The following is a 21,481-nucleotide window of genomic DNA, read 5'->3' as shown; positions in this document are numbered from 1 at the left end:
CATTTTTCACAAAAATAGAACAAACAATCCTAAAATTTGTATGGACACACAAAAGACCCCAAAGAGCCAAAGGAATCTTGAGAAAGAACAAAGCTAGAAGCATCATGCTTCCTGATTTTAAACTATATTACAAAGCTGTAGTAATCAATACAGTATGATACTGGCACAAAACCAGACACACAGATCAATGGAACAAAATAGAGAGCCCAGAAATAAACCCACACATACAGGTGAATTGACTTACTACAAAAGAGTCATATAATGGGGAAAAAACAGTCTCTTCAATAAATAGTGCTGGGATAACTTGACCACTATCTTACACAGTACCTCCCAAATTAACTAAATATGGATTAAAGACTTGAATGTAAGACCTGAAACCTTAAAACTTCCAGAAGAAAACATAGGTGGTAAGATCCTTGACATTGGTATTGGCAATGAATTTTGGATGTGAAACCAAAAGCAAAGGCAGCAAAAGCAAAAATAAACAAGGGGGCTACAACAAGCTAAAAAGCTTCTGCACAGTGAAGGAAACCATCAATAAAATGAAAAGGCAACCTACCAAATGGGAGAGAATATTTGCAAGTCATATATCCGATAAGGGCTTAACACCCCAAATATATAAAGAATTTATACAACTCAATAGCAAAATTTAAAAATCTGACTTAAAAATGGGCAGAAGATCTTCTTTTCCAAAGAAGGTGTACAGATGGCCAACAGGTGTAAGAAAAGGAACTCAACATCACTAATCATCAGGGAAATGCAAATTAAACCACAATGAGATATCAACTCACTCTTGTTAGAATGGCTATTATTAAAAAGAGAAGAAATAACAAGTATTATTGAGGGTGTGGAGAAAAAAGAACACTTGTGCAATGTTGGTGAGAGTGTAAATTGGTGTAGCCACTGTTGAAAACAGAGAGTTTCTTCAAAAAATTAAAAATAGAACCGCCGTATAATTCAGCAATTCCACTTCTGGGTATTTATCCAAAGGAAACAAAAAACACTGACTTGAAAAGACAAATATGCCCTCATGTTCACTGCAGCATTATTTACAATAGCCAAGACATGGAATCAACCTAAGTGTCCATCAATGGATGAATGGATAAAAGAATGTGAAATGTGAAATTTGTAGTGAGTATTGGTGTTGATAGTGGTAGTTATATCATGGAATATTATTCAGCCATGAAAAAGAAGGAAATCTTGCAGGGGGTGGAGTGTTGGTGGGCACAATGGGTGAAGGTGGTCAAATGGTACAAATTACCAGTTCTAAAATAAATAAGTCATGGGGATGTAATGTACAACATGATGACTAGAGTTAATAACACCATACTGCATATATGAATGTCGCTAAGAGAATAGATCTTAAAAGTTCTCATTACAAGAAAAAATATTTTGTAACTATGTATGGTGATGAATGTTAAGTAGACTTACTGTGGTAATCATTTCACAATACATATATGCAAATATCAAATCATTATGTTGTACAACTTAAACTAATGTAATGTTATATTTCAGTTATGTCTCAATAAATAGAATGGGCCTAAATAGATATTCTTCATAAAAAGATATACAAATGGCCATCAGGTACATGAAAAGGTGCTCAACATCACTAATCATTATGGAAATATAAAACAAAACCCCAATGAGATATCATCTCACACCGTTAGAATGGCTGTTATCAAAAACAAAAGAGATAACAAGTGTTGGCAATGGTGTAGAAAAAGGGAACTCTTGTGCAATGTTTGCCTGAAGGTAAAGATATAGCTGCTATTGAAAACATGGAGATTCCTCAAAAAACTACAAATAGAACTATCATATGGTCCAGCAATCTCACTTCTGGGTATAAATCCAACGAAAATTAAGTCATATCTCAAAGAGATATCTGTACCTCCATGTTCATTGTAGCATTATTTACAATAGTCAAGACTCGGATACAACCTAACTGTCCATGAATACACACACACACACACACACACACACACACACACTCCATGGAATATTATTCAGCCATAAAAAAGGAAATCCTGCTTGGTGCAAAAAACATGGATGAAATTGAGGGCATTATGCTAAGTGAAATGAGTCAGACAGAGAAAGACAAACACTATATGATCTCACATATGTGGAATCTAAAACAAAACAAATTCATAGAAACAGAAAGTAGACTGATGGTTGCCATGGGCTGGGGCTGGAGGAATGGGTGGTGGTGCTCAAAGGTATAAATTTCCAGTTATAAGATGAAAGAGTTCTGGTGATCTAATGTACAGTATGGTGGCTGTAGTTAATAATCTGTACTATGTACTTGAAGGTTGCTAGGAGAGTAAACCTTAAATGTTCTCATAAAAAAACAATGTAGTCCTATGAGGTGATGGATGTATTAATTAACTGTATTATGGTGATGTATATATGTGTATCAAATTACTACGTTGCACACCTTAAACTTGCACAATGTTATATGTCATTTATATCTCAAAGTTGGGAAAAAAATACTCTAGCCAAAAAATGCTCACTGGCAATGAGTGATTAAGAGCTGCCTGTCAGGGGCAGAGATTGGGGATGGAGGAGGGCAGGGACTTACACAGAGGCCAGTACTGTTTTAGTTCAGATTCAGGTGTGGCATTAGTTAAAGGAAGGAAATGGCCTTGTTTGGACATAGCCATGGGGTTGAGCCAGGGCCCAGCCCCTTCACAGGTAGAAGTAAGTTCCCAGGAGGAGTAGCCTGACCAGGATGCTCCGCTTTGCTGCCTGAAGACTGGACCAGATCCCAGAGCATACCTGATTAGCCTCTAGTCAAGGGGACACTCAGGGACACCCCTGCCTTGCTATAGAGCGGCCCTCCAGATCAAAGATGGCCCATAGGCAAAGGATGGAATGAAAACCCTCTTGAAGTGGGTAGAGTGATTAACATGATTTCATAGGAGGACAGTGCCGTTTAAGAATCCACTAACATGCCTGAGGTCCCTGAGCCAGAGGCCACTGAGCTGGGATATGAATTCCTGCTGCCATTCTCTTAGCCGCTGCCTTATACAGTCTCCCTAACTCTAAGGCCCTAAGTCTCGATTCCCTTTTCTGAAAAACCAGAAGAGTCGAAGGTTCCTAGCTCAGAGTTACTGGGGAAATTAAATGGCATCATGTACATCAGAGCCTGGCACCCAGCAAGCCTGTGAGAATGAATGGGGGGCTCAGCGGTGCTGTTCTCCTTCCCTCGTCTCAGATTCCCATGTCAGGCCCTCAGCTTTCACCCAGTGGTGACCTGCATCTTTAAGGACTTTCCATGATTCTGATGAAATCCTAGAATAAATTATTCAGACCTATGAAAAAGTGATCTGTGACCTTGGAAAAGTTACTCCACTCTCTGGGCCTGTCATTGGTAGGATGTTGCTTTTACTGTTTACCTGAAAGGGTTACAGGAGGATTAAAGGGCAGGAAGCACAGAGAGAGCCCAGTGCCTGCCTATGACGGACACACATGTGACTGCTGCTTCCCTCCAGCCTCCTTCCACCCTGATGACCACCGTAAGGCGGGGGGAACGCCATCTTGGTTTAACTACAATAACAGAAATAGGATTACTTTCCACAGCAACTAAAAATGAGAGACTGTTGAAAGAACTTGGGACGGTTAGTCCAGAGAACAAAGGGTTTATATGAGCGCAGCTAACTGGGTGCTGACACCTATTTGAAACCAGGGCTTCTTGAGGATCAAGAGTTGCCCAAACCACTTCCAGTTGATGAGGTTTCTGGTATATTAAGGGGAACACAATTGTTGAAGTTTCTCGTATATTAAGGAAAAAAACGATTTTTTAAAAGGAAAAATATTTAGTATTTAAAAAATACTAAAGCAGGGTTATAAATGCTGCGGCATACCTTAAGTGTTACATTTAACAAATGTTAACACATAAAACTGAACCTAATAGAAATGTTCTAGTCATAGGGTAATTACTAGACGTATGCATATTTTGAAAACCTTCATTCACAGTGTACTGCAGGCAGTGTTGGCAGGTAATGGGACAGAAAATTTTTTCAACCCTGTCAGGGCACTGACTTGCAGAAGATGTTAACATTTTGAGTTTGAGGGTCGGTCTGAATGTGATCTGTCTCTGTCTCTCATGCCAGACCCAATGGAAGGCAGACTGGACATTCTGCAGGGCACAGAGATCAGAACGCGGCCGTGGGGCGGGCGCTTGGAGAAGAGAGGCTTCTCCTCAGCTGTGCCTCCCTCACCCCTAACCCCCAGCAAGGAGCCTGAGCCGAGATGCTGGGGCAGTGTAGGGAGTAGTTAGTGAATTACTCATCAGGCAGGGGTACGGGACATCTATGCAGCTGGAGCAACGATTTTTAACTTTTGTGGGTTCGAGGAACCTTCTGAATATCCGACGAAACCCTGGACCTTCTCCCCAGAAGAATTCCATCACCTCACCCATCCACGCACAACTTTCCCCAAAGAGCCCCCAGGAGTCCATAGACCCCAGGGTGAAACCCCTGGCCCGAGGGAGGCACTGGCACTTTCTAGAGTCTCTCTACCCTGAATTGCGTCTCAGGCCCCGCCTCGCACCTGGGAGCACTGCCCGGGGCGCAGGACTGCCTGGGGTCTGTGCACGGGGCCCCGGCCCTTGGCCGTGGCCGCGCTCATCTCCCTCCCTTCCCGGGACCCGAGTGGCGCAGCCGGAGCGGGGCGGCAACCAAGAGGCCGGCCCCACCTGCGGACACTAGAGGCGAGGGGGCAGCGGGAGCCCGGCCCCGCCCCGGACCGCGGGGCCAGCCTACTGCACCCAGCGCCGCGGGGCTCAGAGCAGAGCACTGCGCCGCCACCGCCACAGGTCCGGCTACCCCGCCGACTGCGGAGTCCGGATTCTCTAACCGCGCCGCCGCCGCTGCCACGGGTCGGGTTCCCAGCGCCGTTCCGGGGCCTCCGCCCAAGCCATGAAGATGCATTTCTGCATCCCAGTGTCCCAGCAGCGGCCCGACGCGCTGGGGGGCCGCTACGTGGTGCGCCGGGGGTCGTGGTCCGACTGGGCAGGGAGGAGGAGGCCGGTGACAAGGCGGGGGCGGGAGCTCACCTCGCCCGGCTAATCCGGACGTGATGACTCTGTTTGCAGTTGTACTCGGTGTACCTGGACGGGTTCCTGTTCTGCAAGGTGCGCTACAGCCAGCTGCATCGCTGGAACGAACAGGTGAGCGTATCCGAGGCGGGTACCAGCCCGCCCACCTGAGGCAGGTGACGAAACGTGCGCCCAGGGGGCTCTGGGTGCTTGACTCTGGCAGGACACTGCACCTCTTGAGGGCTTCAGGCTCTTAATCCTGGTCGTAGTAACAGTTAATTGTGAATTGCTTGGCATACAGCTCAATGAATACATGATATCGCTCCTAATCACCTATAGCTGTGAAATGAGGGAATAGGGCGCAGGCAATTATCCCAACCCGTTCCAGCCCGGTGATCCCCACCAGCCCCACCTGGGCTCCATCTCAGTGCCAGCTGCTCCCCCAGGACAATATCCCTGTTCAAAATGAGCAAACCAAGTCTAGATCAAGGCGTAGTCTTAGGAATCTTGTACATGGATGTTTAATCTCCTTTCTCCCAGAGTTTAATTTCCCCCTCTTTAAAAAGGTGTGTCTTTATTTTTGTTTTCAAACGAGGGTATTTATAGGTTTCAAACAGGGGCGGTCTGGAAACCCGGGAAACAGACGACTTATCAGGTCAGAAGGCCATTTCTCACTCTAGTTTCTCACAAGTTCCGATGGCATTTTCTTCCTGGAGGTAGACTGATTTATTAGCCTGCCCTAATGGGTTTTATTTTCCTAATAAGGAAGTGTTGCAAGTCTTTAAAGTGGGTTAGAGGAGTACGTGGGAGTTTGAAATGAACTCCACCCTTCCCCCACACTCATGCACAGTGTTTTTTTGGTTTTTTTTTTTAAGATTTTGTGTACTGATTATAAAGAGCACATACCTAAAGTTGAAAGAAAGAAAGAGAGAGAGAGAGAAAAAGAAAGGAAGAAAGAGAGAGAGATGGAGGGAGGGAGGAAGGAAGAGAGGAAGGAAAAGAAGATGCTTGCCTAGGCAACAGCTATTAACATTTTTGGGAGAGTGCTTTCAGACAATCCTGGTTTCTAGTGAGTAGATACATCACGTTTCCTTTAAGACCATTTTCTGTTGATAGACAGCTCAGTTCCATTGTTCTATTAAAAACATCATTGCAGTGAGCCTCCTTGCTCATACATCATAGTGCATTGGAAAAGTCCATTTTCAAGGTATGACTAAGTTTCTTTGGAGTCAACAAAAACAGGTGTAATGTGGTTGTTAGTTAATTTTTGTGCTTGTCTTTGAATCGGTAGCACCTAACACAGTGCCTGTGACCTGGTAGGTCCTCAGGAATGATCGTCAATGGCTGAATAAAAAGGGCATGGATTCAGACTTCTGAAGGATGACAAGCTACTTGTAACCGAAACATGTCTGGGGAGTTGGGAGGACTGCACAGGAAGGCATATGCGGATCTCGAAGGAAGAGAAAGTATAGGTCGTTTAGGCATTTGGAGGAGGAATTTGAGGGTCATATCCCACCCTCATCTGTCTTCCTGTGTGTGAGGTGTGATCAGGGAGGTCACTATCACAGGGGAAAAGCAGGAGACTGCTGGGAGGAGCAGGGTGGGCGTGGGATTGACTGACCACTCTCTGGCTGGACACTTCACCTCTTCTCTGATCTTCAATTTCCCTTTCAGAAACAATCAGGTAATTGGTTATGGATGCCAACTTCACAGGGCACTTATGAAGATTAGGGTCCAGTTTCTCCCAGAGCGTGGCACGTAGTTTATGTGCTCAGTAAACATTTACTGACTCAGATGCTTGGAGAATTCCTGAATCTGGTCCTTATTAACCAACAGACACAGGAAATGCTTGTTTTCAGGAAAATTCGGACCTATCCAATCTTAGAAGGTCCAGAAGTGGAGATATAAAGCCAGTTCTTTTGACCTTCTATTTTGGAAACCATGAACAAAAAACTGTCTGTTATTCACTGCAGTGGATTTTTCTTGGTTTTTCTTTATTTTTTTGGCTGTGTCAGGTCTTAGTTGCGGCACGTGGGATCTTCGTTGTGGCGTGCAGGCTTCTCTCTAGTTGTGGTGTGTGGGTTTTCTCTCTCTAGTTGTGGCACGCAGGCTCCAGAGTGCTTGGACTCTGTAGTTTGCAGCACGCAGGCTCTCTAGTTGAGGCATGCGAGCTCAGTAGTTGTGGCATGTGGGCTTAGTTGCCCTGCGGCACGTGGCATCTTAGTTCCCCAACCAGGGATCGAACGCTCGTGCCCCGCATTGGAAGGCAGATTCTTTACCACTGGACCACCAGGGGAGTCCCTGCAGTGGACTTTTACATATGGAGTTGCCACAGCCCAGTGCCCTCTGTGAAGTATACAAGAGATATTGATGAATACTTCATATCTGTCCCAGGTTTTTCAAAATTCTAAAGTGGGGATTTCTTTATCCAGTTTCTAACTACCTTACACGTGTCATTGCTTCTCTTTTCTGTAGGAACAACTTCATTTTAAAGAAACTATTTAGATCTTAGGAGGTGGCTATTGGTATTATTATTAATTTAAAACAATAACATCAGTTACCCTGTGCTAAGCTTGGTGCCAAGAGCTTTCCATGTCATATCGTGTTTAAGTTTTACAACAGTCTTATGAGTTAGGATTATAATTAGCCCCTTTCAACAGATGAGGAAACTGAGGTACAACTTGCCCAAGGTCATACTGCTAGTCAGTGTTGGAGCCAGGATTTGATCTCTAGAACCTGCTCTAACCCATTACATTTTGTGGTTCCTTATCAAAGTTGACAAAATAAATTGCATCAGAAAAACAATTGCATCCTAAACTACCATCCTGTTAGGCATAACATAATAAAATTCCCCAATTTTATGTATTGTGTGATGAATTTTGGTAAATGTTTACAATTACCACCACCATAATCAAGACAGAGAACAGTTTCCACACGCATAATGTTCCCTTGTCCCCTTGCCCTTGGTCCCCTTCCTCCACCTCTAGCCCCAGACATCTGATTTCCGTCATTAGAGTTCCAGGCACAGGATTTTATTCCACCTGTCCAGGAAGCCCCTGTAAGTTTGGTATTGCAAGATGAAGAGTCCAAGTAAGGTTGCTAGATTTAGCAAATAAAAATACAGGATCCCCAGTTAAATGTGAATTTCAAGTAAACAACGAACACTTTTTTAGTATAAGAATGTCCCATGCAGTATTTGGGGTACTCTTAACTGGTCATCCTCTATTTTATCTGGCAACCCTAAGTCTGAGACTGAAGGGTTGGGTGACTTCTCCCAGCCACTTCTCAGCTAGTTTTTATTCTTCCTATTCCATGGAAGATGTGAAATGGCTCAGAATTCTTAATCTGATTTAATACTAAGCACTATAAAAAAGGGAAACAGTATAAAGGCCCCATCTGTGTTTATGTGTGTGTGTGTGTGTGTGTGTGTGTGTGTGTGTTATGTGTATGTTTGGTGAGTATAAGTTCATTTCCAATTGATTTTTTGGGAAGTTCTGCATCACAGTAGAACAGAAATTTCATCTTAATAGAATTAACTGATTTACTCATTTACTTAAGAATATTTACTAAGTACCTGTTAAATACCAAGCACTATGTTAAATTAAGTGAAGACTCTGACTTTAGCACGTGTGATTTTTGGATTTACAAGTTGGATTTCTCTTTTGTATATTGGAGAACTCTGCGATCAAGGAGGAAGAACCTGGCCCAGGTGAAGTGGTCCCTGCTCCTCTCAGCCAAGCTGTGTGGAGGCTAATGCCCATAAGACTGACCTGAGGAGAGATGGGTGTGTTTCCCAGAGGTCAGCTGCGCCCTCTGAAGCCCTGTCCCCACTGAGGTTCCCTTAAGGTCTGGCGGCTCCCCTCGCTGCTGAGTGCTGCCCATCTCTCTGCTGTGTGAACTGCCTGACCTGACTGCTTTCTGTGCCTTTAGATGAATAACACCAGTTTGATCTATGCCCTTGTCTGTACCGCCTCCCTCAAGGGGACTTAAAGAGATCTGTAAAAGAAACCCTTAACTAGCTCATTTTGGCCATCCTGTGTGAGTGACGCTAGACCCTATGGAAAGGATGCTTGCTTCTTTGAAAACACCCTGCCAGTGCCAGACGTAGCAATGCAGACAAGCCATGGGAGCTTCCAAAGGATCCTTCAGTGGGAGAGGAGGGCTACGCACCGCCTCAGTCTTCCTCCCTGCCGAGTGCTGACTCAGCCTCGCTTCTTCCCTTCTTTCACCTAATCTCCCCTCTTTCCCCCACTCAGACCCTCTGTTCTCATCAAGCAGCCCATTGCCTCTGCCTGGCTCACTTCCCTCTTCTGGGAAGACCCCTGCTTTCTGGCCCATGGGTTAGGGACCAGCCCTTTCTCAAGGTTCACCTTAAGCCTCACCTCCTCTGGGAAGTCCCCCTTGATTGCACAAGATGCCTTTCTCTGATTCCCGTGCCACTTTATGTTTAGACCTTGTCGCGTTCCTTTTGTGTGTGTGTGAAGATCTTGTTTCCCCTGTTTATTTAGTTGAAAAACCCAAGTACTTAAATGAAGGAATGAATGAAGGCTGTAGGCATAGTGTATCCAGCACAGAATCCTGCTTTAGGAGATGCCCAAGAGATTTGATGGAGGAGGAAGATGGGAGGAAAAGAGGGCAAGGAGAAGGACAAAAGAGTAAAAAGACTGTGTCCAAGTTCTGCGCTGTAGGATCTTGGTTTAAGTCACTTCAGCTGCCTGAGCTTCAGGTTACTCATATTGTCAAGTAACCTTGTTGCCAAGGTGGAAGGATGTGAGATTGCCCTCGTTGTCAAGATGGGAGGATGACAATGTTAATGGCAGCGATGATCATCTACCTCACAGGACTGTTTTGAGGAAGAAATGGAATAATATACAAGACTAGTGTTCTTTGGTACAGGATATCACGGTCCAGATTGCTTTGAGCTTGTGGCCCTTTATCTGGAGAATCTGAGATTTTTACTACCAGGGGCCTTGGAGAGGTGGGATGAATGAGTCAACAGTAGAAAAAGAGGCTGTAAAAAGGACAGCATTTGTGACTGTAATTCTACCTGTCCCAGGTCACCACTGTGGGATAGGAATAGGGGGCTGTGAGTGCATGGGATGGGGAAGGAGGTGACATTTTCAATTGGCCAGTAAAGTTCTCTTCATGTTAAGAGGCACAACTGTATGATGGAGAAATTAGAACAGGAGATTGTGCTGGGATTTAAAAAATACGCTATCTGAACATGGTCTTTCAAAGCAAACAAACAAGCAAAAACACCTCATAATAAATGAACAGAAGAGGTGTGTTTTCCTTTTGATCTCTTGAAACAGTTTTTGAAAGTGATGGAGCTAAACTCTAATGCCAGATAATTCTTAGTATGTGAATGCTTTTAATAGCTCAACTGTGTGCTATTTGAGACCAGTGGAAAAGACTGTATTTTGATAGAGTTGAAGAACTTGTGGAGTCGGTGATTGACTTTTGGTGGACTTAACTGCTCAGTTTATTGTGTGTTTATCTCCCCACTTAGACCAGTGCTCAAGAAAGGAGGGGAAAGATTCCTTGAGAAGTCAGCTCAGGTTGTAAAACCTGCTGGGAGAGTTTTTGCTCTGGGTTGGGTATTAGGACCTTAATCCTTGTTGACTTTTTCCCCAGCTCTTGGCCTTAGGACTCCCCACTCCGGATGCTCCCCTGTAGGTGGGTAACCCAGGCAGCCCTACTGGCTCAAGGCTGCTGTGATTCCAACCAATTTGGGAGCATCTGCTACATTTATGAATACATGCCAAGGAAGACAATTGCCTTTTACAGATCACTCACTCAGTTCATCAAGAAATAATTGCATACAAAGAAGACAAATTTCTGCTTCTACTTCATGGAATTAGCAGAGATGGGGTGCATAAATTCCAGGTCGTTTGAGCAGCCCTGCCTGGGATGGTGCTGTAACTGGGGGGCTTTTGGACCATCTCTGTCACAGCAGGAAAACTTCCTTGAATTTAAAAGAAACGTATCATTGCTCTAATATTTTATACTACTAGATTTAGAGGAAAGATGGCAAACTAAATGGCTACTGGGGTCAGGCAGGTAATTTAAATGAGAGGCACGGATCAGGTGAGAGGCAGTGGTGGGTGGTGGGAACAGCCTGAGAGGATAGAAACTTGGTGATTCCAGACCTTCTGATTCTTCAAGAGAAGCCAGAACATCAGTTTTTCTCTTTTTAATAAACATTATTTTTGTGGCCCAATCTTAGATTTATTTAAAAAAATGGTGAAGATAGTACAGAGAGTTCCCATCTACCCTGCACCCAGTTTCCCCTGTTGTTTTCCATGATTATTATACTTTGGTTACAGTTAATGAAGTATTGATACCATGTTATTTATTCAGACTTCTTTAATGTTTACCCAATGTCCTATTTCTGTTCCAAGATCCCACCCAGGTCCCACATTACATTTAATTGTCATGTCTCTTTAGGCTCCTCTTGACGGTGAAGGAAAGTTTCTCCAACTTTCCTTGTTTTGAATGATTTTGACGGTTTTGAGGAGCGCTGGTCAGGTAGTTTGTGGAATGTCCCTCTATTGGAGTTTGTCCAATGTTTTTCACATGACCAGACTGGGGTTATGGTTTTGAGAGGAAAACCACAGGGGCCAAGTTTACCTTGGTCACCGGGCTGAGGTAGTGTTTGTCAGGTTTCTCCATATAAAGTTACTTTTTTCCCTCCTTTTCCACAGTGTGCTCTTAGGAAGGAAGTCACCATGCACAGCCCACACTTAAAGAGTAAGGATTTATGTTCCATACTTGTAGGATAAGTATCTACGTACTTGTGGGATAAATATCTATGTACATTATTTGGAAATTTGTCTATTCTCTCCAACTTGTTTATTCAATAATTTATTTATTTTTAAAAATACATTTATTTATTTATAGCTGTGTTGGGTCTTTGTTGCTGCGCATGGGCTTTCTCTAGTTGCAGCGAGCAGGGGCTACTCTTCGTTGCGATACATAGGCTTCTCATTGCAGTGGCCTCTCTTTGTTGCGGAGCACGGGCTCTAGGCGCGGGGGCTTCAGGAGTTGTGGCTCGCGGACTCTAGAGTGCAGGCTCAGTAGTTGTGGCACACGGGCTTAGTTGCTCCGCGGCATGTGGGATCTTCCCAAGCCGGGCATCGAACCCGTGTCCCCTGCATTGGCAGGTGGATTCTTAACCACTGTGCCACCAGGGAAGCCCCTAAAATCGTAATTTTTTATACACGGGTTTTTAAGTCTTCATGGGAGGGATCAGCCTGCATTCAGTCTTAGCTTTTAAGGTAAGTTGATCAAGTGTGGGTCCCAAGAGGGGGAGGGCAAGTTCTTGCTAATTAACAATCATCATTTTGGTGAGTTAACATTTTTCTGGAGCAGTAGGAGGAGCAGTGAGGCAATGGATCAAGGGGCTTAGGAAGAGGAGCCTTAGGGACCAGGCCACGTAGGGCCACAGTAGACATTCTTAGTCCTTACATGTCCCTCACACTGGCCAGAACAGTGAGCGGGTCAACCACATAACAGGGCAACAGGGACATCCTGAGGTGGGTATATAAAAAAGATGGACAGGACATTGGAAACAAATCACTGCATATGGCAGTGGAGCCAGTGTCAAATTTGGGGTGACACCAATGACCCAGTCCAGAGTGCCTGGCTTAGTGCTGCTGTCCCTGTGGAGAACTTCCCAAGCAGGAGGGTGTTTCCGGGAGATGTGTACTGGTAAAAATGAAGCTGAAGACCCTGGTGGAGATGCAGATGTCAGGTGTGGGTAGTTCATGGTCAGGACACAGCAAATGGAGGCCCTGCTCGGAGGGGCAGGAGAGAAGCCAGTGGATGGGTGCAGTGTGTAGATGAACCACTCTCATCAAAGCCCTGGCAATAGTGACGCCTTGTGGAAGTCCCTCAACCTCTCTGAGCTGGACACCCCTCCTTTCATAAATGGCAATAATAATAACTGAATCACAGCACTGGTTTGGTTGGGTAGATAAATGGAGTCAGTCACAGGAAAGTCATCAATATTGGTTCCCAGAGAAAAGATAATCCTGTCCATCAGCACGGGGCTGGGGTATGAGCAGGGCTCCTGGTGTGGGGATCGGCTGGCAGAAGTGTCAGGATGGACAAGGTGTTCTTTCAGTCCCCAAACCTGGGTGGGGGGCAGGGAAGGAGTGAAGTGACCAGACTCCTGATATCCTGAACCAGGCAACCTGGCATTGAAGCCCAGATCCCTGTCCATTTCTGGGAGATCACAAACAGATGACACATCGTCTCTGTGCCTCAGTTTCCTCTCTAGAAAGGGTCCATTAGCTGCACAGGTTCTTCTTATTCTCTTACCACCTGAAACTCCTCCAACATCACTGCCAGCCATATGTGTGATATTCATAAGGCCCTTTCTCCAGTGTGAACTCTCTGATGTTTAATCAAGTGGTACCTGTGGGTGAAAGATTTACCACATTCCTTGCACTCAAAAGGCTTTTCTCCAGTGTGGATTTTCCTATGGATGCAGAGGAGCTGTCTTTGCTTAAAGGCTGTCCCGCATTCAGTGCACTCATAAGGCGTTTCTCCAGTGTGAACTCTGTGATGATCATAGAGAGAGGATCGAGTAGTAAAAGACTGCCCACATTTACTGCACTCATGAGGCCTTTCTCCACTGTGAACTCTCTGATGATATTGGAGGCCACTCCTAGCAACAAAACATTTCCCACATTCACTGCACTCATAAGGCCTTTCTCCACTGTGAACTCTCTGATGATACCAGAGGCTACTCCTGGCAACAAAAGATTTCCCACATTCACTGCACTCATAAGGCTTTTCTCCAGTGTGAACTCTCTGATGTGCAAGGAAATTGGATTTGCGGGCAAAAAATTTTCCACACTGGGTGCATCAATAAGGTTTTTCTCCAGTATGAACTCTCTGATGTGCAATTAAGATTCACTTTTGGATGAAAGATTTAGCACATTCCTTGCATTCATAAGGCTTTTCTCCACTGTGGATTTTCCTATGTGCTCTGAGGTGCTTCCATAGGCTAAAGGATTTCCCACAGTCACTGCAGTCATAGAGCCTTCCTCCACAGTTAACTCTCTGATGTCCAAGGAGACCAGATTTGCGGCTAAAATATTTTCCACAATGGCTGCATTCATAAGGCCTTTCTCCAGTGTGAACTGGCTCATGCTGAATAAAGTTACATGTTTGGATGCAGGCTTTCCCACGTTTGCTGCACTCACAAAACCCTTTACTAGTAAGGACTCTCTCATCCTGAACAAGTATTTATGTGTGACTGGAGGCTTTCTTGCCTTCTCCCCAGCTGTGATGACCTGTTCCACTGTGAAAAACAGCTTCACACTCCTTACTGTTCAGTTTCTTCCTGGTATTAGTGGCCTGTGGCTGAAGTCCCATGTTGGCCACGAAGTCGTTCCCAATCTCCATGTAGGTAGGTAGATTCCCTATTGTGTGGATTGTTCAGCTCTTCCAAAATGAGGGTCTCCCCATGTCATATCACATGGGATTCTCTCTAATCTGCGGCTTCTGGTGCTCTTGAAGGTTTGCAGTGAAATAGAATTGTTTCCCGCATGCCCCACATATGTATGCTTTCTGCCCCCTATTTGTTCCTTGCTCCTCAGCCAAGTGCAAAATGTCTCTCAAGACTGGGGTGCACATCTTACAGGGCTGGGTCTTCTCAGGAGACAAACCTGCCCTGGGGGGTCCTCATCTGTGACACTCCTTCTGCAGATACGCTCTGTTCAGAAGGTGTCTCTTCATCCTCAACTCCAGGAAAAGAACCTGCAGGAATTCCCTGGCAGTCCAGTGGTGAGGACTCAGAGCTTTCACTGCTTTAGCCTGGGTTCAATCCCTGGTCAGGGAACCAGGACACTGCAAGCCTGAATCCTTAGCTGCAACTTTGGGGCTACTGGTGTTAGGGCACTAAGGAGTAGGGATGCACTCTGGCTAGCCATAGTAACCACAGCACATGACCAAGCAGTTGAAGAAGAAAGCAGTATCCATGGTCCAGATGTGAGAATGACACAGCAGCCCCTAGGGAAAAGGAGAAAGGCAGAACCTAGCTCAGAGGATAGGGGTGGGTGTGAGGGCCTTACCCAGCATGCATACAAGTGCAAAGTTCTCCACCATGACATCAAGGTACAGGTGTATCTGAACCTCATCAAGAAGACACCATTCCTCCCAGGAGAAGTACATGGCCACATCCTCAAAGGTCACAGTGCCCTGAGGTGGGTTGGTCAGCGCAGGCGCCGCCATCAGATCCTTTGCGCGGAGCAGCAACAGTCCAGCAACCGGGTCAGACTCGGCATGGTTACTCCCCACCTATTCAATAATTTATATCTATGTAGACTCCTAGATATTTAATTTATACTTTAGGTTGTACTTCAGTAAGACTTTATTTTATTGTTCAAATTGTTCCAGCTTGTCCTATGGGAGCTCTTTCAGTTTGCTCCTGTGTTTCTTTGACATACCCCTATTGTTGACTTTTGTTTGTTTTGTCCACTTTCTTATTTTCTGGTGTACAAGATGCCCCAGGCTCACCTTGTATATTTCCTGCCTTGGTCCTAGAGTCAACCATTTCTCCCTGGAGCGCTTGTTGCTTTTTGGAGAATGATATTAGAAACCAAGATCTGGGCACCAGATGTGTTCCCTGCTACTGCAGTGTCATTGCTTCTAGGCCCTCTCAGCTGACACAGCAAGAAAATATATGTGTATATATGCATGTCTGTAAATACTTCTATGTGTAACCATCTGTATGTATATTAAGTTAAACATGAGTTCATACCAATATCTCTGACAATAATCCATTACCACATGGCTTACTCTAGCCTATTCCCTTTACTTACCTGAAAACTCTCATTCCAACAGTGAGAAACCTGACTCCCACTATCTGCCATCCATTTACTTAATTATTCCATTCTGTACACACATATAATGGTATTAGAATTGTTAGCCTGTACCTGTGTAGGAAACAACTTTATCAGCTAAAGCGCAGTACTTCTGTACAGCTTCTTTTGCCTTTACTGTTACAGACTCCACTCATTTGCCAAGTGACTTAGGTCAGCACCTTTTCTCTCACCCCCTTCATTGCAGTTGTTTCATATATTTGTAATATAGTTAAATTGTTTACTCACATTCTGCATTCCATCCTGGGTTTTTCCCCACTTCCTAAATGATTTTTTAATATATTTGGACACATTAAAGTTGTATTGTAAAGTTCAGTAGATTTGACAAATGCAGAGCCTCATGTATCCACAATGACAGTATCATACAGACTAGTTTCACTGCCCTAAACAATTCCATGTGCTTCACCAATTCAGTACCCCCATCCCAAGCTCCTGGTGATCATTGATGTTCTCACTCTCTCTATAATTTTGCTTTTTTCCAGAATATCATATAATTGAAGTCATATAGTATGTAGCTTTTTCAGACTGGCTTTTTATTTATCAATATGTATTTAAGATTCCTCCATGTATTTTTATGGCTTGACAACTCATTTCTTTTTATTGCTGGGTAATATTCCATTGTAGGGATACACCAAAGTCTGTTTATCCATTCACATACTGAAGGACATCTTGGTTGCTTTCAGCTTTTGGTGGTGATGAATAAAGCACCATTTGTATGCCGGTTTTTATGGACATAGTTTTCAAATCTGTTGGGTAAATAACTAGGAGTGTGATTGCTGCACTATGTGGTAAAACTATGTTTACTTTGTAAGAAACTGCCAAACTATCTTCCAAAGTGGCTGGACCATTTTGTATTCTCTCCAGGACATAACTTAAAAAATTTTTTAATTGCAAAACTAAATGTTGGCATCAAATGAAAATTCTTTAGTAGTCAAACAAACAACCTAGCAGACCAAACAAAACAAATCAGGGAGCTGTATCTTCCCTACAGGTAGGCAGTTAATAACATTTCTAGGTGTTACATCAACACTGTCCAATAGAACTTTATGTGCTGGTGGAAATGCTCTATATCCTTTGTGTCCAATTCAGTAGCAACTTGCCACATTTCCAGTGGCTATTGAGTATTTAAAATGTGGCTTGTATGACTGAGGAACTGAATTTTAAATTTTATTTTATTTTAATTTAAGTAGTCACAGGCAATTAACGGACATCTTATCGGATGGTACAGTTCTGGGCCACTCTAAGGATTTTGACTTGTACTTGAGTGAAATGGGATGCCATGAAGGATTTTGCACAGGGAAGAGGAATGATCTGACTTACATTTTTAAGTTATAACCTCAGATTCTGTATTAGGAATAGACAGAAGGGGAGCAAGGGCAGAGGCAGAGAGATCTGGTGGAAGGCTACTGCAATAAACTGGAAGAGATGACAGTGGTTTGGGCCAGGGTGATGGCAGTGGGGGTGGAGAGATGTGGTCAGATTCTGGATGTATTTTGAAGTTAAGGCCTATGCAAGGTAAATATTTGCCAAACACACACTGTATTTTTGACAAAGGTCATGGAATGAAAGTTCTTATCTGTTTGCAGTCTCATTTCTATTAGATCTGCTTTCATTTTCTTTAAGCCACTGAGCCTTCCTGCCCCAGAGGTACCATGTTAAAATCTCAGTGGGTTTCTTACTGGTTTCCTTTCTCCTATTTTAAAGAGAATGATGAGGTATCTTATCTTCGAGCTATCACTGTAAGCGTAAGGCTAGAATGAAGGAAGATGCACTTTTGGTTATCTTAATTTAAAAATTATTTTTGACGCATCCGCTATGAGCTTGCATAAAAATAATTTCCGCCATGGTCTTGGGTCATATGTGGGTGGGGAGGAGGAAGGGGCCTGGTTGGGTTTCTATCGGGATCATATGTCAGCATTATAGGAATTCTAGAACCCAGCGCTGTCCACTAGAAATATAACGTGAGCCACGTATGTAATAGAAAATTTTCTGTTAAAATTTTCACATGTTAAAAAGCATAAAAAGAAACAGGTGGAATTAATTTTAAGAATATATTTTATTTAATCCAACAGATCCAAAATATGATTTCAACAGGTAATCTATATAAAAAATTATTAACGCGATGTTTTGCATCCTCTTCTCTCTGTACTAAGTCTTCACAGTCTGGAGTGTATTTTACAATTACAGCACATCTCAGTTCGGACTAGCTGCATTGTCAGTGGCTACCAAATTAGATAGCACAGCTGTAAACATCTGCTGTTATGTTCAGATTGGGTGGGGGGCATGGTGGGGGAATTAAATTCCTAACTCTCATCATTGACATCACAGATACTATTGGGGAATTAATTAAATATTAATATTGTATGATGTAATATTAAGATTGTATTGTATGAATATTGTATGATGTGACTGGTGGGCAGTTTTGTAAAAACAAATGAAAAATTAAAATGTACACCATATCTATCAAACTCAGACTGGAGTTGTCAGTCCATGATATTTCTAATAGTGTTCTAGAAACCTTTACAGAAATAAATGGCTCCTTAAGAAAATCGAGGTATCTCCTTTTGGCCACCAGGAAGGGTTCATTTTGAATAAAGTGCTGGAGAGAGACTTGCCCTAAGAGGAGGCTTTGGTATCTCACCAGCCCTGAATTTCAGGCGCTTTGCCTTAACCGTGTGTTTTCTGGATCTTTCAGCTGAGGCGGGTGTTTGGAAATTGCCTGCCACCCTTTCCACCAAAGTACTATCTCGCAATGACCACATCTATGGCTGATGAGAGAAGGGACCAGTTGGAACAGTATTTGCAAAATGGTATGTATTTGGATTTTTTAAAACAGATTTATCGAGATGTGAAAGTCACCCATTTTATATTTTTACTCAGTGGTTTTTAGTATATTTACACGATTGTGCAACTATCACCATAATCTAATCTGAGGACATTTTTACCGCCCCAAAAAGAAATCTTATACCTATTATCAGTCAATCCCTGTTTCTCTCCTCCACCAGCCCCTGTCTTTATACACTAATTTATGCCTTTATAAATTTGCCTGCTCTGGATATTTCATGTAAATGGAGTCATAAAATATGTGGTCTTTGTATTTGGTTTAAAAATGCTTTGTTTAGATTCACCACCCCGCAGCCCCTGCCCCCGGGGGCTCTGTGTTGGCTTTGATTGTAGAAGTCAAAGAAATATCTCTGGATTAAGACTGAACAAACGGATAAAATGAACTGCTTATGTGAAAGCTCTCAGGAGATAGCGGAGATGTTTACTGGCAGTGCCAGAGTTGGTTATTCCATCTCTGTCTTCCCCAGGAGCCATGCTAAGGCACAGGGATACTCGGAGGTCTGCTCTGGCCCTGTGAGGCTGGCAATACAGAGGTCCTGGCCCACTGCTGGGTTCCTGAAAAGTGTTGTGCACAACAGGACTGAGCTCTCACAAACAGAAGGGGGTGGGGAGAAATAGAAACATTGGCATTCAAATATTTAAAGGTTTAAAAAGCAGGAAATGGTATAGACATAAAATGTTTTAAAAATATAACCCGTCCAAAGAGTATAAAATGAAAGGTACATTCCCTTCCACCTCAGATCCCCAAGCCTCTAGAAAAAAACACTATTACAAGTGGCTTGTGTATTTCTCAGAAACCATCATGTGTATTCTAGTGTGTGGGTACATCCTTGCTGCTTAAACACAAATTGAAACTTACCTTAGGCACGTTTCTGTATCTGAGTATTTGAAACTTATTATTCTGAAAGAATTTCTGATTTACAGAAAAGTTGCAAAATTGATGCAAAATTTTCTGTATTCTCTTTACCCCGATTTCCCAAATGTTAACATTTTATATTTGCTTTATCATTCTCTCTCACTTTCCCATGTCTCTGTATTATGAATGTGTGCATACATATATATTATATATAATTTTTTGAGATGCTTGTTTTGCATGTACAAGCCAGTTTACCCTTAAATACATCTATGTGGATTTCCTAAGATCAAGGACAACTCTTCTGTAACTACTGTATAGTTATCAAAATCAGGCAATTAGCATTGATATAATAATGCTATCTAATATAGAGACCTTATTCAAACTTCACGAGCTACCCCACTAATGTCCTTCATAACAAAAGAAAAAAAGCTTTTTCTTCTATATGCTATTTTATTCCTTTTAAAATATTACTCTTACAGGTCATTCTAGGTGAGGGATTATAGATTTACCTCATTATTTCTCAGGGCTGCACATATTTTTTTTAAACATAGTAAATAGAAATTCTAGAAGTCATTTATTTTCCATTCATCTTTTGTAGTGGAGACTATACCTCTTTTAGACCTGTTAAATAAACGCTTTCAAGCTCAAAATGTAATATCTTTTGAATTTTCATTCCTTCTTGGTTTGTGTTCTCATATCTTCATGAAATACTCCTTTTAACAGCTGGCCTTTTCACAAATGATCACACTGCTTAAAGGGTCACTTCTCCAGGCCTGGCCTTTATCTGTAGTCAGGATGCTTTGTGAATCCTCTTGGAAGGTAAAGGAAGGAGACAGTGCAGCATGGTGCTGTGACTGTGAACACAGGCTCTATTCAGACCTAGAGTCAAGTCCCAGGTTTGCACCTCACTGGCTGTGTGACCTGGGGCAAGACACTTACCTTCTCTGAGCTTCAGTGTCTTTATCTGTGAAATGGAGATACTATTTACTTCAGGCAATCTTCTTTTGTTGTGCAGGTTAAGTGAGCTAAAATATACCAAGTGCTTTGCGTAGTACCTGGTACTTAACAGTTGTACAGTAAATACTAGTTGGATGAACACTTTTTCAATAGCTTTCCCCATCCCCAAGGATCCACACTAATGATTATAATGATTAGTTTGCATACATGGCACACATATTCCAGAAAATAAGACAAGAGCTTCTTCCCCCTTTAGAGAAGAGGGAGTACCTTTTACAAAAAACAGTTTCTTCTGTTACAGAGACACTCTCTCTCTTAGTTACTTTATTTTGAAAAACATGGCATCGTTTGGGAAGCACTACCTCAAATGACCTCAGTCAGTGCTAGTTTTGAATGCTGGTAGAAGTTATTTGACAAAATCAGTAAAACAGCACCAAAAAGAAAGACATTTAATACAGATTTAGAAATTGGATAAGTTTAGCTCAAGTGCAGGGTCCAGGAGAGGACTTGCGGGGAGGAAGATAAGAAGTGAGGAAGCCGCTGAGAAGCACTTCACGTGTGAGTGTGAGGTCCTCAGGGGAGAGCCTTGGCCCATCTGCTCGGGCCACAGCGCTGGGTATTGGTATCTGGAGCTTTAAAACTAGGGGGCAAATTGCTCTTATAAGTATAGAAGAATGAAATTTTAAATATCTGACAGCCTTATAATTGCTTTTTTTTTGGTAACCTCTTGAGAGCTCCCATCGTGAAAAGAGGTCCTCTTAATCAGTGTTTCTTGGTTGATTTAAAATTTTCAAATTACCAAGCATCCTGCTAAAGTGGGAGTCTAGGTCCAAGTTTTTAGATCTTATTGGTATCTCGTATTAACCCCATCATCCTTCTAGCAGGGGCAACTAGATA

The 21,481-nt window shown here is 43.1% G+C and overlaps 1 protein-coding gene across 1 annotated transcript in view; it reads left to right on the top strand.

The window, feature by feature from the left end:
- Positions 1-4,916: 4,916 nt before the first annotated feature.
- Positions 4,917-21,481, top strand: part of SNX31 (sorting nexin 31) — a gene marked incomplete at its 5' end in the record, with an annotated part of 62,975 nt that continues 46,410 nt past the window's right edge. The window contains 3 exons of the mRNA XM_082859140.1: positions 4,917-4,982; positions 5,093-5,167; positions 18,623-18,737. Of these exons, the coding sequence (XP_082715266.1) occupies positions 4,917-4,982; positions 5,093-5,167; positions 18,623-18,737 (256 nt within the window). The remainder of the gene's footprint in view (positions 4,983-5,092; positions 5,168-18,622; positions 18,738-21,481) is intronic.

The sequence above is a fragment of the Leucopleurus acutus genome (genome assembly GCF_964270905.1).
Source record: "Leucopleurus acutus genome assembly, chromosome: 17".
Lineage (NCBI taxonomy): Eukaryota > Metazoa > Chordata > Mammalia > Artiodactyla > Delphinidae > Leucopleurus > Leucopleurus acutus.
This window is presented reverse-complemented; position numbering and strand designations above follow the sequence as displayed.